At 49.5% G+C, this 19187-nt stretch overlaps 2 protein-coding genes and 1 long non-coding RNA gene across 5 annotated transcripts in view; 1 reads left to right on the forward strand and 2 right to left on the reverse strand.

Moving 5' to 3' along the window:
- The window catches only part of CKAP2L (cytoskeleton associated protein 2 like), a 29720-nt gene extending 24511 nt beyond the window's left edge, over positions 1–5209 (forward strand). For all 3 annotated transcript variants that reach the window (XM_019444769.2, XM_019444789.2, XM_019444779.2), the window contains exons 7-9: positions 1248–1311; positions 2450–2639; positions 4043–5209. In XM_019444769.2, the coding sequence (XP_019300314.2) occupies positions 1248–1311; positions 2450–2639; positions 4043–4268 (480 nt within the window). In that variant the 3' untranslated portion in view covers positions 4269–5209. The remainder of the gene's footprint in view (positions 1–1247; positions 1312–2449; positions 2640–4042) is intronic.
- Positions 2318–5960, reverse strand: LOC128773653 (uncharacterized). Its single transcript, XR_008418005.1, has 2 exons — positions 5558–5960; positions 2318–4178 (listed from the first exon to the last, which is right to left on the reverse strand). It is a non-coding gene; the product is annotated as an uncharacterized LOC128773653 (long non-coding RNA).
- A 7628-nt stretch (positions 5961–13588) lies between these two features.
- NT5DC4 (5'-nucleotidase domain containing 4) lies at positions 13589–18945 on the reverse strand. The gene is given in 12 exon segments (XM_053891217.1): positions 13589–13950; positions 14077–14143; positions 14369–14494; positions 15224–15256; positions 15816–15899; positions 16138–16191; positions 16461–16554; positions 16889–16946; positions 17056–17162; positions 17384–17478; positions 17536–17839; positions 18366–18945. Coding segments are annotated over 12 exon segments (1524 nt in total). The 5' UTR covers positions 18506–18945.
- Between the last annotated feature and the right edge of the window lie 242 nt (positions 18946–19187).

A 19187-nucleotide genomic window follows, 5' to 3' on the forward strand; every position in this document is an offset into this window, starting at 1 on the left:
AAAATACGATTGATAAATTTTTTATATAATTCAGACGTTTTGCAATATGTTCTGTACATTTATTCCCATTCCCTTAAGCTTAAAGCACATTAGACTTTATGAAAATTGTATAAATAGCTTTGCTTTTATGCTCTATTGTTAGTTGATATCTATTATTTATTTGATACAGAATCCCAGATCAGAAAGACCAACGTCCAAATAGAATATTCCTATGAGAAACTACAGTTCATTTATGATGTTATGGCTCATGGCATGGTTTACATACTTTGAAAAAGGAAGGCTATCTCAGATAATGTTACCAGAAAATTACTTTTCTGTAATGGTTTTTCCTAATGTTGTGGGTTTTTTTCCTAATGTTATGTTTTTTATGCTATGTTTAATATTATGTTTTATATGTTATATTTAATGTTATGGTTTTTATGTTATGTTACTAAATAAGAGAAGAAAGAAAGGAAATGCTGGAGAAAATTTCCCAAAATGCTAACTAACGGCTATATTTGGGTGATGGGATTATGGGTGATTTCTCTTTTTTTTTTTTTTTTTTATTATTTTAAAATTTTTTTTTTTTAACGTTTATTTATTTTTGAGACAGAGAGAGACAGAGCATGAACGGGGGAGGGTCAGAGAGAGGGAGACACAGAATCCGACACAGACTCCAGGCTCTGAGCTGGCAGCACAGAGCCCGACGCGGGGGCCCGAACTCACGGACCGCGAGATCATGACCTGAGCCGAAGTCGGCCGCCCAACCGGACTGAGCCACCCAGGCGCCCCTCTTTTTAAGTTTGACTATTGTTCAATTTTTCTGTAATGAGGTATATGCCTTTTATGATTAAAAACAAAAATTCAGTTAAGAGAACACTAAAAACGCATGCTGCATTTTCTGTATAGCTAACTTTACATCTTTGGGCCAGAATCTTTATGTGGGAACACATCTTTAGTGGGATTATGTGAGACAATAAGAAAATTAATTAATTTAGAGAAATGTCATTATAGACAACTTTCCATAAGCACATCTCTTCTTTAAAGTCAAGCATGCTAGCATTTAACCAACATTTTCTTTGTTCCTTCATCTTTCACCTAAAGTTATAAATCTGAAATTTTTTAAATATTATTTATTGTTCGACAAGAGATTAAAAAAGGAAACATTTTTATTATAAAACTAAGTTCATTTGATGTTAAGCAAAGTTGCTTGGATCATTTTCCCCATGCAAGTTTTTAATACTGTTTATGTATTTTCTTCCTTCCAGCCAATACAAGAGTTGCGTGAAGTTGTTCTTAATATTTTGCAAGACACAAACAGAACCACAGAAGGTATTGGCATTTTTTGCATTTAAATGCACTCCCTCCAGCCACTCACGTAAAAGTCATTGAGGAACACGTAGAGAAAAAAGAAATGAATTAAAAGTCCTCTGAAATGCCTGTCACTTCTTGGTTTCCATGGCCTAGTTTTTTCAGCCATCATCATCGGCTGATCTATTTCTATTATTACAAGTAAATGTACTGCTCAACACCAAACAAAGGTTGTTTTCACAAGAGCAGCCTAGAGGAGGGTGTCTTGCTTCCCTGGATTTCTAGGTGGGAGGAGACGAGCGGCTCTTTCTCAGACAAGACCGAGGCAAAAGGGAGAGATGCCTCGGAGTGAGTTCCATGTTCCGTCATAACAACCCCCCCAGCACTTACACACCCAAATTCACATTATCACCTTTAACAATGGCCAGAGCAGGCATCTTTTCACTTAGTTAACCATTGGTCAGAACATTTAGAGAACTCTTCTATGAAAAACACTGTGCCAAATACAGTGACTGGCCCACTATAATTGCTTACGTTTGTTATATGAGTAGCAAGAAAAAACAAGCTACCTTGAGAAAATAAAATAGATTATTTTTATGATCTTGGAAGGTGACCAAATATTTTCCTTTAAGACAGATTGAACTTTGAGAAACAATCAAGTCATGTGGAATGATAGCTAACTAACCCATTACTTTGGGGATTAAGGTCTGAGTAATAGTATCTCATCCCAGGGTAGGAGGGGATGTTAATCCTAGTGAGTCAAGAAAATTGACCCAAGATATGGTATAAGGGTAAAAGGCCAATGATTATCCCTAAGGAACTTCTCTCAAGAGAGAATAAGAGACCGGGGGGGGGGGGGGGGGGGGGGGGGGGAGGGCGGCGGTATGTGTTCAGAATGTTGAAAAGGTATCAAGGATCCATCTCAAGTGGCAAGAAGGGCCAAAGACTGCTTGGAGGGCAGGTTAGAAAGATGGCCTGATGTAGCAGGGCATTGCTAGAGGGCTGAGCAAGAAAAAATAGTTCTATGTCCCATTTCAAATCAGTTCCTCTTTATTTTAATTGAGAAATCATTGTATATATTGATTTGTCATTTTATTGACTTTTAGTTTCAGTATTAACTTGCTAAACCTCACTTTCCTTCTTGACCTTGCATACACAGGAGTTACCTCTGACTCTTCAGTTGCCGAGACGAATATAACGTCAATAGAAGAGCTGGCCAATAAAACGGAATCTGAAAAGTCTTGTCTTTCTCTAAAAGAGAGAGAACAGGTTACAGGAACACCCCAAATAACCAAGGCAGAGCAGGATAACCATCCTGGTATCAAATTACAGGTGGCCCCGATCCCTAGGTAAGCTGACTCTACAGCAGGCTTTGTGTCCACGGGCCTAGTTCAAGCCCTGTTCTCAGTTTGACTTGCACAGACCCAGAGTACCAGCCGTCTTTGGAGACCCTCTGCCTCATGTGAGGACCAGGCAGTCTAAGCCATCTTTGGCATTAAGGGAAGGAGCTGAGGAGGGGAGGGACCACTGACAGGAAGATCTGTGTGCTTTCTGTGCACACACACCATCCCCCTCACACTCCCAGGGAGACCTGACCTGCCCTGAGGAAGGTGCTGCAGGAGTCTGGAAACTGTTGGAATGGATTCCCCCTCCCTCCTGGATCCCATCCTACCTCTTCACCTTCATCTGTCCTGCGCTTACAGATCCGACGTCCCTTTCCTCCCAGCCCCAGGGGGAGGGGACGCCGAGTGCCAAGCAGGGGCAACCTCCCTAGCTGTGGGAGAGAAGGGACAGCAAATCCCCCTGTAAGAACAGGGAGCGCAGTCGAGGATGTACTAGACAGAAATTGCTCATTTTATTGAGAGTGTGTAAGTTTAAGTTTAAGGTAGAATCCATAGGAACTGTGTCAGGGTATGAATGTCATTTTCTAAAACATTAATATAACATCAGTCTCTGTTCATGATCTTAAAAGCGAATCCCAAACAAAAGTACCAGGACCACACAGTTCTGTGTTGTCGGTCCCTGGGAAGCACAGCCGGCCTCTCTGGGCCCCGGCATTACACTTGGCTCATGGACAGATGGAGGCAAGCAGTTGATCTGAAAACCACCTTTTGCTGAATCTGGAATTTATTAGGAGAGTTTTTAGCAGACTGATAGGCTAGTTTTGCTTAGCCTATCATCATCAGTGGGTCTGTGAGGTGTAGACCAGATTCACTGCACGGAAAGCTCTCTGCAACCTACCCTCTGGGCTCCTTTTTATGGGAATACATTAAAGCTTACGAGGAAGGTGCCCAATTTGTTCCAGTTTCAAATTGTGGTTTCGTCCACCATCTTAAACGGCGTTTTTTGAATAATTTTCTGTCAGAGCTAGAAAGAATCTTAGAATTCATTAGTCCAACCCCATTTGGTATAAGGCCCAATTTCCTCAAAACCTGTCAACTCTGTGAAAGTTTATGGGATAAACAAACACCAACTGCCACGTATTTGACTTCAAGTAAAAACCACACTTAACAGTTCGTTCAGGAAATCCTTATGCTTCTACTATCCGGGAGCAGATGGACACCGCCCCGTTCATTCTGACAATCAGGGAAAAGCCATCTTGGTAGGAGAGCTGCGCTACACATCCTCTTACATCAGCTTTCATTGAAATGTCTACCGTGCCTTATCAGGGAATGAGAAAAAAATTAAGAATAATAAGTAGAACTTCAAAAGGCGTAATAAGACTTGGAATGCACCTCTTTCTGTCTCACAGGATAAGTGGAATAGCAGAAGTGCACGACATGAAGCTGATCACTCCCGTGCGGCGGTCGGCGAGGATTGAGCGAGCGGTGTCCCGCTACCCGGAAATGCTGCAGGAACACGATTTGGTGGTGGCTTCTCTTAACGAGCTGTTAGAAGTGGAAGAAACAGAGTGTTTTATATTCCGTAAAAATGAGGCTTTGCCTGTCACATTAGGGTTTAAAATCCTTGAGTCATAATTTCTTAATGCCTTAAAAAAAAAAAAAAAAAGATGTTTCAGATCCTCCATGAAAGAAGAAATAACCCTTGTCTGGGTGACCTGGAAAAAACTGTATAACATACAGGCAGATTATGGGCTCTCAGAATTTAATAACTCGCCGGGCTTACTCTCCAATTTAATATCCCCATGGGACTGTTTGGTTTACTGCTTTAAGACTATAGTTTGCCACAGTTTTCTAGCATAAACTTTAAACTATTTAATATTAATTTACACCCCCCAAGTATGGTAAAATTTTTCACTTTTTTGAGCTACTTTACTCCCAACTTAGTTCTTTTGTATGTCAGAAGGTTGGTGCCACGGTATGATAGATTTTCCTTCCTGCAGCCGCCTTAGCAGAGAGGGAGAGACCTCCCAGGCCTGGTGAGCTGAGCTGAGATGCTCACCTTCCGACCGGAGGCCCTCATTCTGGAGCTGGTGCTTAGCTGTGCCTTCGCTCAGAGATCTTAAATGACTTTCATGTGCGACTTTGATTTTGGTCACATGGTCCCTGTAGATGAAGGGCAGTTCCTGAGCTTGCCAGGGCTCCTCCGGTGAAACACAACTCTGAACTGGGGGCGTTACCTAGCTGTTTGTATTCTAATCTCATTTTGCATTTGTTATTCAGAAATGCTTCAAATAAAGACAAGGAGGGGGGAGGGGGAGGGACACTTGTTTCTTCAATTCTTTGTTCTGCTAAGGGACACCTGGCCTGAGCAGACTGTACGAGCCCCAAGAGACTAGCCTAGGCTGCCTTTCCTTCCTCCTGGGCAACTGTTCTTGGGAAGGAAAAATCAGAATCATTATTTAAATATAATGTATAGAAAAACCTAGCCAACATATTTTGAATTTTTTAATTTTAGCTTTCTCAATATTTAAGTATTATCTAAAACAAAAAAAATAAATTTTGTTCATTCCTGCTTATTCATTTATTTTCTTTATTATAAAGAACAGCAATGATGGCTTGGCCTAGAGAATTAGGGCTTTGTCCAGGGAAACACTGATAGACTATCTCAAGAGGCTTCATAGGGAACATTCATTACCATGGAGAACTCACCTTGATCAAGAGTCTGACCATCAGCCTCACCCAAGAACTAGATTTTATCACAATGAGGGAAGCACCATCTCTCTAGATCAGGTTTATAATAACAGGGTTTATAAAACCATAAAGTTAATACACTAAGTTTCAATACGAATAGATGGTCACCACCACCACAATGCAGGAATCCAAACAGCCAGCCCTTTCCTTCCCTTTGGATGGACTCACTTTACCTGCAAAGCCCAATAATGCCCAGGATGCTGCTTAGAGATCACAAAATGTGAAAGCCAGCTTCAATTAGGTTTCTGTTGGTTGCTAGGGAAAAAGTCCTACACACAAACAATAGTGTAGGACTCTGATTTGGTAATTCCTCTGGCCATGTTCTGTGCATCTTATCTCACTACATCTTCATAATGGCCTTATGACATAGGTATGGGGACAGTAGTCAGTCAGTGACGGGGCTGAAGTTTCAAACTCAAGGTTGTCTGGCACCAAGTCCAGAGCTTTTGATCCCTGCCTCCACTTGAAGTACGGAAATGAGGACTCGGATGGTGATGAGGAAAGAGCACTTCTTGAACTGTTCCCATTTACTAAACAGGAATCACTGTGACAGCCAAAGTACTGTCATTTGTTCTACAAATGTGACTCCGTCACATTTTCTACCACCAGGCCACTGACCCCGGGATGATGCTTCCAGCCCTTTCATTTCTGACTGCTCAGGGCTGGGTGTCGGAATTAGGGGATGGATTCAGAGTCTGTAACTAGTCCCAGAGGGAAACTTCTCTCTGACGTCAGCAGTCCAAGTGAAGCTGTCCAGTGTTTGGTGCTAGGCCCAGGCCACATCCGCCTCATGGCTCTGCCAGCCCCGGCCTGCAGCCTCATCCATATGGCCCAGGATAGCTCCCAATGAATTTCACATTCCAGCCAGAGGGAATGGGGAAGAGAGGAGCTGGAAGACACGCCCCTCTCCTTTTAAGGTTACAACCTGGAAGCTGGACACGTTATTTCTACTTAGGATCGCAGGGCCGTTGGGCACATGCACTTATCTTCAAAGAAGGCTGGGAAATTTATTTTGGATGGCCACATGCCCAGCTAAAAATTCTTCCAGAAATGGGGTATGACTATCACTATCTATGGTATTCTTAGGAATAATGGAGTACATCCCCAACTACAATGTAGGTAAATGATATAGAGGTAACATCAGACTTAAAAGACAGAACTTCAGGCGCCTGGGTGGCTCAGTCAGTTGAGCATCTGACTCTTGATTTCAGCTCAGGTCATGATCTCACAGTTCACGGGATCGAGTCCAACATCAGACTCTGCACTGACAGCACTGAATCTGCTTGGGATTCTCTCTCTCCCTTCCTCTTTGCCCCTCCCCCACTCACATTCTCTCTCCCTCTCTCTCTCTCTCTCTCCCTTTCTCTCAAATAAATAAACTTTAAAAAAAAAAAAAAAACTTCATTAAATGAACAGCTCCCAGATAGAAGTACCCTACCATGCCCCAGCTGGGTTCCTAAGAGTTTAGAAGGGTTCTAATCCACGGTTTTCTAGCCTTTTCCCATGTCCTCTTATCTTACAATCCATCTTTTGCCCTGCCCTTTCCCCTGCAATGTAATAATAAAGCAGGTGATGTCATTCACTTGGTAAAACTACAGGACACTGTAGATGCCAGAGAAGCAGCAACGAGCGAAATGAGCTGACCATGGAGCCAAGAGTCCAGGAGGGACACAAGTGTGAAAGGGTCTGATCCAGTCAGAGAGGTGGGGAGACCCTTGGAGAGCTGACGGAAAGAGCAGGTTTAAGGAGAAGAGTCAGGGGATGCTTCAGGCAGAAGGAAAAGCATGGGAAAGGCCCTCTGGCCACCTCTTTCCCCTCCCCCTCCCTCACTCTCTTCCTCAGACCTTTCTCGTTCTTCTGCAGGCTGTTCATCCCCCAGCCCTCTCTGCATTCTCGCTAACCTAGAAGGGAATTCCAAGGGCCAATTTTTGTAGTATTGGTTACCATGCCATATTTCAGCCATCTTTCCAGAAAAGTATGGGCCTAGGGTCTGAGCAATTTTCCTGAAAAATGCTACCCTCTAGCCCTTGAATAAGAATCTAGTGAAGACACAAGGCCAAGGACACCTGGTCTTTGCCTGGAGAAGCTGCCTTGCAGACTCCGGCCCACAAGTCAGCCCAGGAAGAAAAACAAAGGCCATAGCAATGTCAGACCCGGAAGCTTCTGAAACTCTCTGAGCTCATGGCCTGTTGTCCCTTATTTATCCTCAGATATTCCAAATGTTTGCCTTGTTTCTCCACAGAAAGTGAAGCTAGTGAACTGTTTCACAGACCTGTTCCTTCAAGAGTTTATTTTGTCATTTCAGTTATGTAGATGTATATTCATTCTAAGCCTCTATATAATGCCAGATGATACCACTAACAGACAAAACACGAGCTGTAGGAGTGACATCAGAACAATGTAGGACCCAGGCTCAGTACCACAGGGCAGCTCTTACCAAAATAAAGTCGCAAGTTCTTAAATCATAAGTATGATTTCTTACATGTTTCAGTGCATGTACACATGAAGCTCAAAGACGTTGGTGCTATCACATTTACTCATCAATCTTTCATAGTGATCTGGAAAGAAAGAACAGTTAATGAAATCACCTATGGCCTATCAGGTATTGTTATTACTCGTAACAGAATCAAAAGTGCATGGAAATATTATTTTTCTTAAAAGAAATGTGTAGGAACAACATTGGATGTGAAGCATGATGCGGCTCAGGGGGACTGAGACTGGGTACAGCAATTCCACTTGTTCCATCCATTTCCAAATGGCCCAAAGGCCATAGGGAATGTCTTCTAGGATGACAATCCTCCCTCCTCCCTAAAAGATGTGTTCTTGGGCTCCAAATCTGTTACATTTGGGAGATTTCAATATGGATTGCTTTTTCTCTCTTCCACACTTTTCCATTTATCTGAAAAATATCTCAAGTAGAAGATGACCATGAAGCCAGCACATGTCCAGGATTCATTCGGCCTCCATGCAGCCCTCTTGGTCCTCAACTCTCTCCTTGCCCTCAGCCAAAGAAATCTGGTTACGGAACCCGTCCTCCCAAGCTCACACAAGAGCGCCCAACCATGGGTAGACCATGTGTCCGAATACCTTAGTCTGGTCTGGGATGGAGATGAGGGGTAGAGAAGCCAAACCACACACATCCCCAGAGAACCCACGATTCCTGATGGGAATGCGTCCAGCCCTCTGACGGGCTGGGATGGAAAAATAGTTGCAAGACCACTGATAAAAGATCGTCGGTGTACTTGAATTCTGAGCTGCTCTCAGGCAGGAATTAGGTAGCTTACGACTCCATTTCTAAATTATTGGGTGTGCAGGAGGCACCAGGTAAACACTGGTTGAAAAAATGCACCCTGAGCCTGGAACCACCCAGCAAAAGGAAATCTATGGTATGGACATTTTTAAAATCAAGCTCCAGGAAAGCCAGGGTAGAAACGGGAATCCTCATGCAGGGTTCAGGGATGAAAACTAGGGTGGGAGCCACGTTTGCCACTCATGAAAGCTGGAGTCTCAGCTCAGAGGGGGACCAGGCAGCACAAAGTGACAAAGGAGCTGAGGTGGAGTCCCTACTCACGGTGCTTATAAAGGCTGTCTGGAGAGGAATCCTACCCTGGAAGAGCACGTGCTCTGCAACCTTCCCCAGAGTGGGAATGGATTTGTCAGATGAATCAGCCAGAAGTGGTCTGGAGAGGTGCAAGGCACCAGTAAAGTCAGCGAGCCTCTGCTCAACAAAACCTGTGAAACTGGGCTTAGAGCCAGCGCTTCCCAGCCCTATGGGACCTGATGCCCATTTTAAAAACAAACATTGGGGCGCCTGGGTGGCTCAGTCAGTTGAGCTTCCGACTTCGGCTCAGGTCATGATCTCATGGTCTGTGAGTTCGAGCCCCGCATCGGGCTCTGTGCTGACAGCTCAGAGCCTGGAACCTGTTTCAGATTCTGTGTCTCCCTCTCTCTCTGACCCTCCCCCGTTCATGCTCTGTCTCAAAAATAAATAAACATTTAAATAAATAAATACACTTTAATTTCCCCTTTTCTATCCTGAATTGAAATTCATAGATAGTATAATTATTGTCTCTACAATTTTCAAAATCAATGTACTACTGTAACATAGGAGAAAGAAAAAGGAAAGCAATTTGTGATAAAATAATATGTCTTTCTACACAAATACTCAGGAGTGATTACACCTGAAGACAAAAAAAGCTTCCACAAATCTTCAAAATGCCTCATTGGGTTGATACCATCCCATTGGGCCCTCCTGGTCTAGCCCATGGTAGCCCCAGGTTGCTAAGCCCCAGCCCCCCACCCTCCCCATCCTCCCCTACCTACCCCCCCCCCCCCCACAGCCAGCAACCTGCCACCTCCTAGCAGCTCACCCTCAGGCTGTAGAAGACAGGGCAGGAGAGGGGATGCTGGTTAACCCGTTCCTGCTCCACAGCAGACTCATGCAGTATCTATAAGGACAAAGGCAGGTGGAGATGTAGTAGTTCCTCCAGTGGTAAGGCTTCCCAGAAGCCCCCGGGTTTTACAGACAACAACCCCACACACTCACACTCCACTCTGCCCACAGCTGCCAGCTCCCTGCCCAATGATGTCATAGAAGAGGAAGCCCAGGAGGGTGAGCCAGAGAAGGAAGGTTCTGGTAGATAGACATCATTTTGTCAAAAATTCCCGGCCAGCACGGTTGGGTAAAGGTCAAGAACTACTTTGGGGGTGCCTGGGTGGCTCAGTCGATTAAGCGTCTGACTTCAGCTCAGGTCATGATCTCGCGGTTCGTGCGTTGAGTTCGAGCTCCACAACAGGTTCTGTGCTGACAGCTCAGAGCCTGGAGCCTGCTTCGGATTCTGTGTCTCCCTCTCTCTCTGCTCCTCCTCTGCTCATGCTCTGTCTCTCTCACTCTCAAAAAATGAACGTTAAAAAAAAATTTTAAAGAACAACTTTGGTAGGTTATACTGAGCATTAAGCAGAATCAGTTAAAAAAAAAAAAAAAAGTCACACAGCCCAATACAGGAAACACAGGAGACACTCCGAAGATGGTTTTCCCTCTCAAACATCTAGAAGGCAGCTAGCTGATCGTGGCAAGGAAAGCAGGAGGCAGGGAGCCCTGGAGAACTACTTTCAAGTCCCGATCCTTGACATGAGACTACATGTTATAAGATGGAAATAATGACATCCCGCTGGGATGAACCGACACGCGTGCTCAGGGAAGCACTGCGCTGGTCGGTCTCACGGCTCCACTAACCCCGGGGGGCGTCACGACCACTGCCACTTCCCTGCTCTTGACCCAGAAGCATGTCCAGGTGTTCCAGAGGAAAACCAGCTGGAGCATTTACCGCATCATCTGCGGCTTCGTCCATTCCTTCTGCAGTCACTGCGTGTTAACTGAGAGCAGAGGGACTATAGCTTTCCTCCTAGCAACTGGCATCCTTTCTATTAAGGAAATACTGAGTTAATGTGGCCTCCACTGAAAGCAGGTGTGAAGGTTGGGCATGAGGGAAGCTTCCCCAGCAGAGGCAACTTATATCTGTAACTGCTCCCATGCATGTTTTGTGTTGCCCACAGTTACCTGCAAGGCTTTGACCCACTTGTGTCTGGAGGTGGGAGATTGGGCCTGGTGACCTCAGAAGCTCTTGGCAGGGCTGGGGACCAGCGGCTCCTCCTGGGGCAGAGGGTCAGGGATAGCCAGAGAGGTTCTGCAGGGACCCACCAGCTCCGGGACCGCCGGATACAGCAAGCTGAGCGGGTGGTTCAGGAAGTTCAGGCAGGCAGCGGTGTAGAGGTCTGCATAGCGCCATCAGCTGGTTGGAGAAAAGCGTCTGGCGGAAACCTCAGTGGAATAGGCTGCCCATCGCGCTGTAGCACAGGTCCAGCTCCCGGGTGACTCTCTGGCAGAGAAGAGATCCCCCCCATCGGGACCTGCATCACCCACAGACGAATCCCCTCCTGCTGGGGCCAGCTCTGCCCTCCCTGGGTCTGTCACCTGGAGACACCAGGGTGTCTGCCCCCAGTTGGGAAGGAGCTGTGTTCTTTAACCCCAGAGGTGGCACATGGAGCTTAGGGAGGTGGAGCAGCTCTCCACTTTGCCACAGACCCCCCTTCCTGCTTTCCTCAGTTACCTGCCTGACCACCCGGACTAAACCCTCAGCTTAATGTAGCTTCTGATGCCCCGACAGAGGGCTTTGCAGAGGCCCACACACCTGGCCCCACCCACTCCTGCCCACCTAGCAGGTCTCCACCTCCTCACCAGGCCTTGCTTTTAGCGTCTAGAGAACTGATCTGGACATTTACTCCAAAAGTGACCAAAAGCATGCAATTTCCTCTCTCCGAACCTGTTTCCCATCTGTCAGACAAAGGTAGCTGTCCCTGCCCAGCCCACCTCTCAGGGCTATGGAAGGATCAAATAGCAGGCAAGGGCTTTATACCCTCCAAAAGGCTCAGCAGGGATCCTTCATCATTGGTCCCAGCTGGCTCTGTGAATGCCAAATGGCCTGAATCTGTTGACATGGGCTATGGGGACTCTCCCAGCTTTGGTGGCTGGTCGGTAGTGCCACAGGGCGTGTTTTCCTTCCTTCTTTTCCCAGGACCCGTCAGGTCACTGGCCCTAACCCCCATCTTCTGGGACCGCTCATCTAGCTGCCCCCAGACGCTGATCACAGCTGGCTAGTCCGGCACGTTGGGGACCCGACCCAACAGGCAGGCACGTCTCAAGGAGGGTTCATGGAGATTAGGTTAACGGAGATTGAGGGTCTAGCCACGCTCCACAAATCACCCTGAACTCAGTCCTCCTGCAGCCGCACTCTGCTGTCATTCGGAGCATAGGCCAGCAGAGGGCGCTGGCAGACAAGGACAAGTGGAGCTCTGCAGGGGTGGAAAATCCTGTAACTGGGCTCAGGAACCTGGGACAGAGCAGATCAGGGCAGGCAGCCTGGAGGCACACCCCTGGCCCCCCAACCCTCACTAGGGGTCTCCTCACTCAGCTCCCCCTCTTACCTGAATCTCCCTCTTGGTGGAGTTGATAACTTGCAGCCCATAACTGCTCCCATCCATGTGCCTGGTGCAAAAACAGCCACATGATCTAGGAGAAAAGGAACGGTGCCTCCAAGCTCCAGGCACAACCTCCCTAGACCCCATGGAGGTCAGAGGACACTCCACAGGCACCCGGTGGAGTTGCCGGGCTGGGTGTGCACACCTGTGTGAGAGGGCAGGCATCCTGAGTTCGTGCTGAGCGGGTAAGGAGGAAGGATCTAGAGGTCATAATGCAACCCAAGGGGGTCAGAGGGATCCCCAAATCCAGTTTCCTAGGGAAGCCCAGCCTGGAGCAGATCTTGATTTCCTGACTACCCTGGCCAGGACCCTCCACCCCTCTCCCCTCTGCTAGCAGGGAGCATAGGCCAGGGCTCTCTCACTGGTACAGGTCTGCCAAGTGCATGTTCAGCCTCTTCAGCTCCTCCATCCACTCTGAAAAGTAGACAGAGGACAGCAGGGGATGAGGGACAGCCCTGCCTACCTTTGTCTGCCCCAGGCCCAGTTCCACTGGTGAGGGTGGACAGGTCACCAGGGGTCTACACACCCCCAGCTGTGTACATAACATCCCTTGCCCCTTCCTTACATCGATTGAGACTCAGCTCAGAGCAAAGCAGAGACAGCAAAGGTCCTGCGGGACAGGTGACGAAGCTAGTCAGGCAGTCAGGTGACTCACCCACGGTCACATGGTAATGAGTCAAACCCAGCTTTTAGAACAAACCCAAATTGTTTAGGCTCACAGCTACTCCTGACCCAGAGGATACTTCGAGTCATTCCCAGGTGTGGAACTGTACCTTCCACTCTCGGAGAGTCCTCAGGTGAGTGGGGAGGGTACAGTCAGGTGAGGAAGGAACTCTCAGACTACAGAACCACCACAACACCCTGGAGTCAGGACACAGGTATTTGAGTCAGTTTGCCCTTTTCTGCCTGTGTGAATTTGGGCAAGTTTCCTTTTTTTTTTTTTTTTTTTTTTTAGTGTTTTTTAATTTATTTTTGAGACAGAGACAGAGCAGGGGAGGGGCAGAAAGAGAGGGAGATACAGATCTGAAACAGACTCCAGGCTCTGAGCTGTCAGCACAGAGCCCAATGCAGGGCTCGAACTCACAGACTGTGAGATCATGACCCGCGCCAAAGTCAGACACTTAACTGACTGAGCCACCCAGGCGCCCCGAATTTGGGCAAGTTTCTTAACCTCTCTGGATCTCTGTTTCCTCTGGGTAAAGTAGATCCACTCTCATAAACCACAGAGTGGACAATATTATCACAGTTACTACTAACCCCCAACAGGGAAGAGGACAAGATGATGAAGGGGCAGGCCTCTGCACTGGTGGCCAGTGCCCCCCCACCTGGTCCTGAAGCCCCCCCACACACAGCTCACCCTTCTCTTGGTCCCAGATCCCAAGCTCCTGGAACAGCTCAGGAACCACCAGGCAAGTTCGCCAGTCCTGCCACTTCTTGGACTTGAGGATGTCTCCAAAGATGTGATCCCCAATGTACAGGATATCCTTCCCCCGTACCCCGAGCAGCTCACACACCATGTCCGAAGAGCCTGCCCCACCATGGGAGGACAGGCTTGCTCAGAGCCCCTCCTGTCCTGGTGGGCAGGTTGGGGACATGGGTTCCTAGTCTAGGGAGGGTGTCTGTGGAGGCACGGGGACAAGGCGGGAGCTGGTACCTCCAGAGTAAACTACACAGTGCTGGTGGGGCCCCATGTAGGTGCCCACACGGAGCTTGCCTGAATCCTAGAAGAGGAGAGGGGCACCCTGGTCAGAGAGAACAGAGCACTGGGAGTGGCCAGGATTACTATGGGGGCATGAGAGGAAGGAGGTGACAGAGTCCCAAAGGAGTCCCCTGGTTCCCGGCCTCCAAGGACAGAGTTAGCAGAGAGGCAACTCCCAAGGGCAGGTCAAGCGTGAGGAGCAGGGTCCCTCCCCACCTTGTGGCCCATGGGTCAAGGTAGATGGGGCCTCAGCCCCTGCCATTACCCTGTTGACCTGTCTCAGCACCGTCCCCTCAGCAAAGAAGCAGGGCTTCTGTGTGTCCACCACAATCAGGTCGAAGTAAGACCTCCAGGGCCTGCCTGAGGCTTCAGCCTGTGGGGTTGTGAAGGGATGGGAGCGCGTGCAGACACACACACACACACAGTCTGGAACGTTGGACCCCGACACACCTCACAGCTCTTCCCTGGCCACCCACCAAGCTCTGGACTGGTGAAAGCTTGCCAGCCCTCAAGTCACATGCCCATCCGTGCATCCTGGTCCTGACTCCTAGCCCTGTACACCCCTGGATTCGAGAACCACATGGTCTGCCTCCCCAGCATCCTTGACCATGACCACTCTGGCACAAGGAAGTGCTCAAAAGGTATTTATGGAAGCTGGTGTTGGACACTGTGCAGGCTCTCCTGTCAGCGTCAGGATATGAGCACAGTTGCTGAGTTAGAGCCCTGCTCACCCGTTTGCCTGCCAGTGACACCTGGTCACACATGGTGCCACAGGGTATGTCACACACACCCCTCCCCTGGGCCTGCCACAACCTGATCTCACCCCCTTGCACCTCATTAGGCCCTTCCCCAAACAACCGACTGCCTCTTCATGGCTGTCTCCAAGGCCATCAGTGGCTTCCCTGACCCCTTGGCCTGGCTGAGGTCACGGCCTCCCACCCACTGCAGAGGCTCCAGCAAAGCCCATGCATGTGAAATGCCCCCTCCCACGCTTGGTTCTTCCTCAGGGGGAGGGCCAGACATGGGAGAGGCCCTCAGCACCGTGGCCTGGCCTGGTCCTCCTCCTGGTACAGCCCACCCCAGCCCGGCACGTGGCACTCACCTCACTAATGCCAAACAGGTAGGTCATGATGGCCTGGCAGAGAAAGAGCAAGGGGCAGAGCACCTAGGTAGGCTGGGCCAGGGGCTGCTGCCTGCCTGTGCCCTCACCCCACAGGATACGCTGAGGACCACAGGAGCAAGATGGGGAGAAATTTCTTAATCCACTGAGACCTTAAAAAAGGCCAAGAAATAGAGCCCCTAGGTGGCTCAGTCCATTGAGCATCTGACTTCAGCTCAGGTCATGATCTCACAGCTCGTGAGTTTGAGCCCCGTGTCAGGCTCTGTGCTGACAGCTCAGAGCCTGGAGCCTGCCTTGGATTCTGTGTCCTCCTCTCTCTGCCCCTCCTCTGCTTGTCCTCTGTCTCTCTCTCTCTCTCTCAAAACTAAATAAACATTAAAAAAAATTTTTTTCAAGGCGAAGAAATGGAACCCAAAACGCCAACCAGACCATGGGGGTACCATGGCCTTTGCTCTTTCCTACTCCTCACTGTTCCTACAAGGCCTCAGTTTCCTTCAGGGGCCAAGAAAGGCAGATTCCAATGTCCTCTGGGCTCTAATGGCTGAGATTCCCACCCCTCCACCCACACACTCACATCCGTGTAGTTGTAGCTGCTGTTTGTAGCCAGAAATACTTTCCCAACTTCCTTCATCTCACCCAGCAGGATGGTGATTCGCACCTGGAGCAGAGGCAGAGGTCAGTCACTTCCAGGGGTGGGGTCTCCCCCAGCTGCCCTGGGATCCCTTTCTCAGCTCTCAGCCTCCCAGGCACGGGGCTCCAGGCCAAGCAGGAAAGTTTGTGAGCAAGACGAGGCCACAGAGCTCTGCCCACATCTTGAGCGGGGGAGACAGGGACACAGTTCCACTGCCCTGGGGAGGAGGGGGACAAAGGGACAGGCCTGGTCATGACCCATTCACATCCTTCTCCATGTATTTGTCCAAGTCTTCCAGGGTCTTCTCCTTCAGACAGCCCTGCAGGGGGGAGCAGAGCTGTGTGTGTGTGTGTGTGTGTGTGTGTGTGTGTGTGTGTGTGTACGCACGGGTGTGCACACATGCATGTGCATGCAGGTGTGCGTGTGCATGCATGCCCACCTGCATGCATGCGTCCAAGGTGCAGGAGCCCAGACCATAGTCCCCAGAGGGAAGGAAAGAGGAAATTCTGTGGAGGCTGGAGCCATTGGGCCACACCCAGCAGAGCCAAAGGCAGACAGGTCAAGGGTCCTGGGGTCCTGGGCACTCACCGACTGGTGGACATTATCCATGGCATCACTCACATCCTGGAAGAGGCTTCGGAAGGACATGAAGAGGTTCCCATGCTGATAGCCAGTGTCACAGCTGGGGCAGGCCAAGAGAACAAGACAGGCTGATAAGGGGGCCTGAGGTGACCATTCAGCCCAGATCCTATACCAGAGTCACCCCTCAAACCACACTGAACTTACGTCCCAACCATGCTAGAAGGGGTATCACCCTGTGCTGAGCATCATCCCTTGGGAGGGCACCAGTTACAAGGTGTGGGGGGCAGCCTGCAGTGAAAGCCTTCCCACTGAGTTCCTAGAGCCCCTCAGGAAGGGTCTCTGCTCCTTGGCAGGGACCCCACTTCAGCGCTTGGGCTCTGGGCAGTGGCAGCATCCTGTTGGTGACCCAGGGCTGGACAGTGCACAGGACTCACTTGGTGTAGCGGGAGCAGCCAGAGAAGAAGTCCACCAGGCAGGCACACAGGTAGATTTCTGGGGTGGAGAGACCAGTCAGTCGCTGGCCCAGGGATCCAGAGCCACCCACCCAGGCCAGAGCTGGGTCCCCGAGGACCACCTCCCACACCCGCTATCCAGCCCTCACCAGGCAGGTTGAAGAGCGTGTTGAGGATGTGGAACCTCTGCAGGTTGTCCCTCTGAACAAACTTGCTGGGGTAGAAGCTCCAGATCTCTGCCCTGGGGAGGGAGCAGGCTGGGTGAGGTCAATGCCCCCTCCCTAGTTCCTCCTAGATGTGCACTCAAGCCCTGCACTCAAGCTGGTGCCTACCCCCTGCTCCTTCTCACCTCCGCCCACCCCTGCTGTCCCTCTGTTATCCAGCTGGCATTACTGAGCCTCTGCTGTGTCCTGAGTCTCTCCTCCCCCACCTTCTTCTTTCCTCCATCATCCTTTCCCCCTTCCCCGGGTCCCTTACTCCGAGAGGAAGGTGAAGCCATGGGTGCCCAGCCGCACGTTCCCATGGGTGTCCACCTTCAGCAGGTTCCCATAGAGCACATCAAACACCAGCCCCTGAGGGAGAGAGCGCAGAGGCTGTGGATGGGGGTTCCAGAGCTGACTACCAGCCACAGCCTCCCACCCCAGCAAGCTCCCGCACCTGGTGGGGAAGGCGGGGTCATAGGTGTAGCGCAGGATATCTCGCGGGTACCCAATGCACACCAGACACTCCAGTAGTAACTCAAAGACCAGTGCCTCATAGGCTGGGGACTTGTAGGCTGTGGGAACCAAGCAGAACCAGGCCAGCTGGTGCCTACCCCCTGCTCCCCGAGCCCCAAATACCCTGCTCCCTCCCTCCCTACCAGCCAGGGTGTAGTCCATGTCAAAGCCAAAGCAGCGAATCTTCCCCAGCACCAACCTGCAATTGACAAAAATCCTGGGGAGGGGAAGAAGAATGTTGGAATCAGCCCCTCAGCTCCCCAAGCTCCGTTGGGTCTGAGTGGGTCTGAGCGTGTCTGAGCACACGCGTGTGAGCATGTGTAAGTGCGGACAGGGAGCTTCTGAAGAGGAGCAGCTCACCATGCGGGAGTGTGCTGTGGGCATCCCTGTGGGTGTGCAATTATCATCTGGGGTGTCACTTTTTTGAGTGGGGTCACTGTGTCCAAGTTCAGAGATGTGTTTGTCACAAATGGGCAGCCCTGGTCACCATACGGGAGGGAAGTGGAGGGCACGCCTTCCCTGCCTGAGTGTATATTGTTGCTGTTTCCAGGTAACAGGTCACTGCCCACTTAGAGAGAAGGGGGTCCCCACGCAAGCACAGGTGCTTGTCAGCGTTTTGAGTGTCACCATATCTGTGTATTTAAAGGAGTCACCCGTGCTGTGTAATGAGGAGTATGTCAGGAAATGGGGTGTTTACAGGCTGAGATGCCCCCGAGCCCCACCCCAAGTGCCCATCTAGACACCGCTGGTGCCAGTCCTACTTCAGGACTTGAGAGGAGACCAGGCGTTGTGGCTCCCCTTGGGGCTCTCTTTGCTCTCCCCCATCCACGCTGGCCATCACCATGAAGAGTGAGCAGGAGGCAATGGTTCCTTCCCCAGCCATCTGCTCACTATCAGTGGGAGCCAGCAGCTTCCTTATCCCTCAAACACTTCGGACACCACTGACCCAGCTGGCCCCACCCTGGGCCCCCATCTTCTCTTTTGGGGGAGGAGTAATCCATGTTAGCCTCTGGTATCCCCTCCTTTCTTCAAAAAGGAAAGCAGTTATGATCAAGGAAGAACAATCCATCAATATTATACCACCTCCATTTCTAGGGCTTATGCCTCCAAGGACTTCAACCACCTAGAGCCCTTCAACCCAGGATGAACCAAACATAGGGGTTACAAAGGCAGGAGACTCATGTACTTTAAAAAATAAAAGAGTCTTGGGGCACCTGGGTGGCTCAGTCGGTTAATCGCTGACTCTTGGTTTGGGCTCCGGACGTGATCTCATGGTTTGCAAGCTCAAGCTTGACTCAAGCTCTTCATTGACAGTGTGGAGCCTGCTTGGGATTCTCTCTCTCTCCCCCTCTCTCTCTGCCACTTCCCTGTTCATTCTCTCTCTCTCTCTCTCTCTCAAAATAAATGAATAAATTTTTAAAATAATAATAAAAGAGACTTTAATAAATACATAAAGAACTCAGGACTCTTGCTCTATGCACAACTCTCACACACTTGGCAATCAATTTCCCAGCCAATGCCACTTGAAGGAATAATTGCTTAAAAGCATGCCACGAGCTATAGGA

This window comes from Panthera pardus, unplaced genomic scaffold, assembly GCF_024362965.1.
Source record: "Panthera pardus isolate Hobbes unplaced genomic scaffold, ASM2436296v1 HiC_scaffold_26, whole genome shotgun sequence".
Lineage (NCBI taxonomy): Eukaryota > Metazoa > Chordata > Mammalia > Carnivora > Felidae > Panthera > Panthera pardus.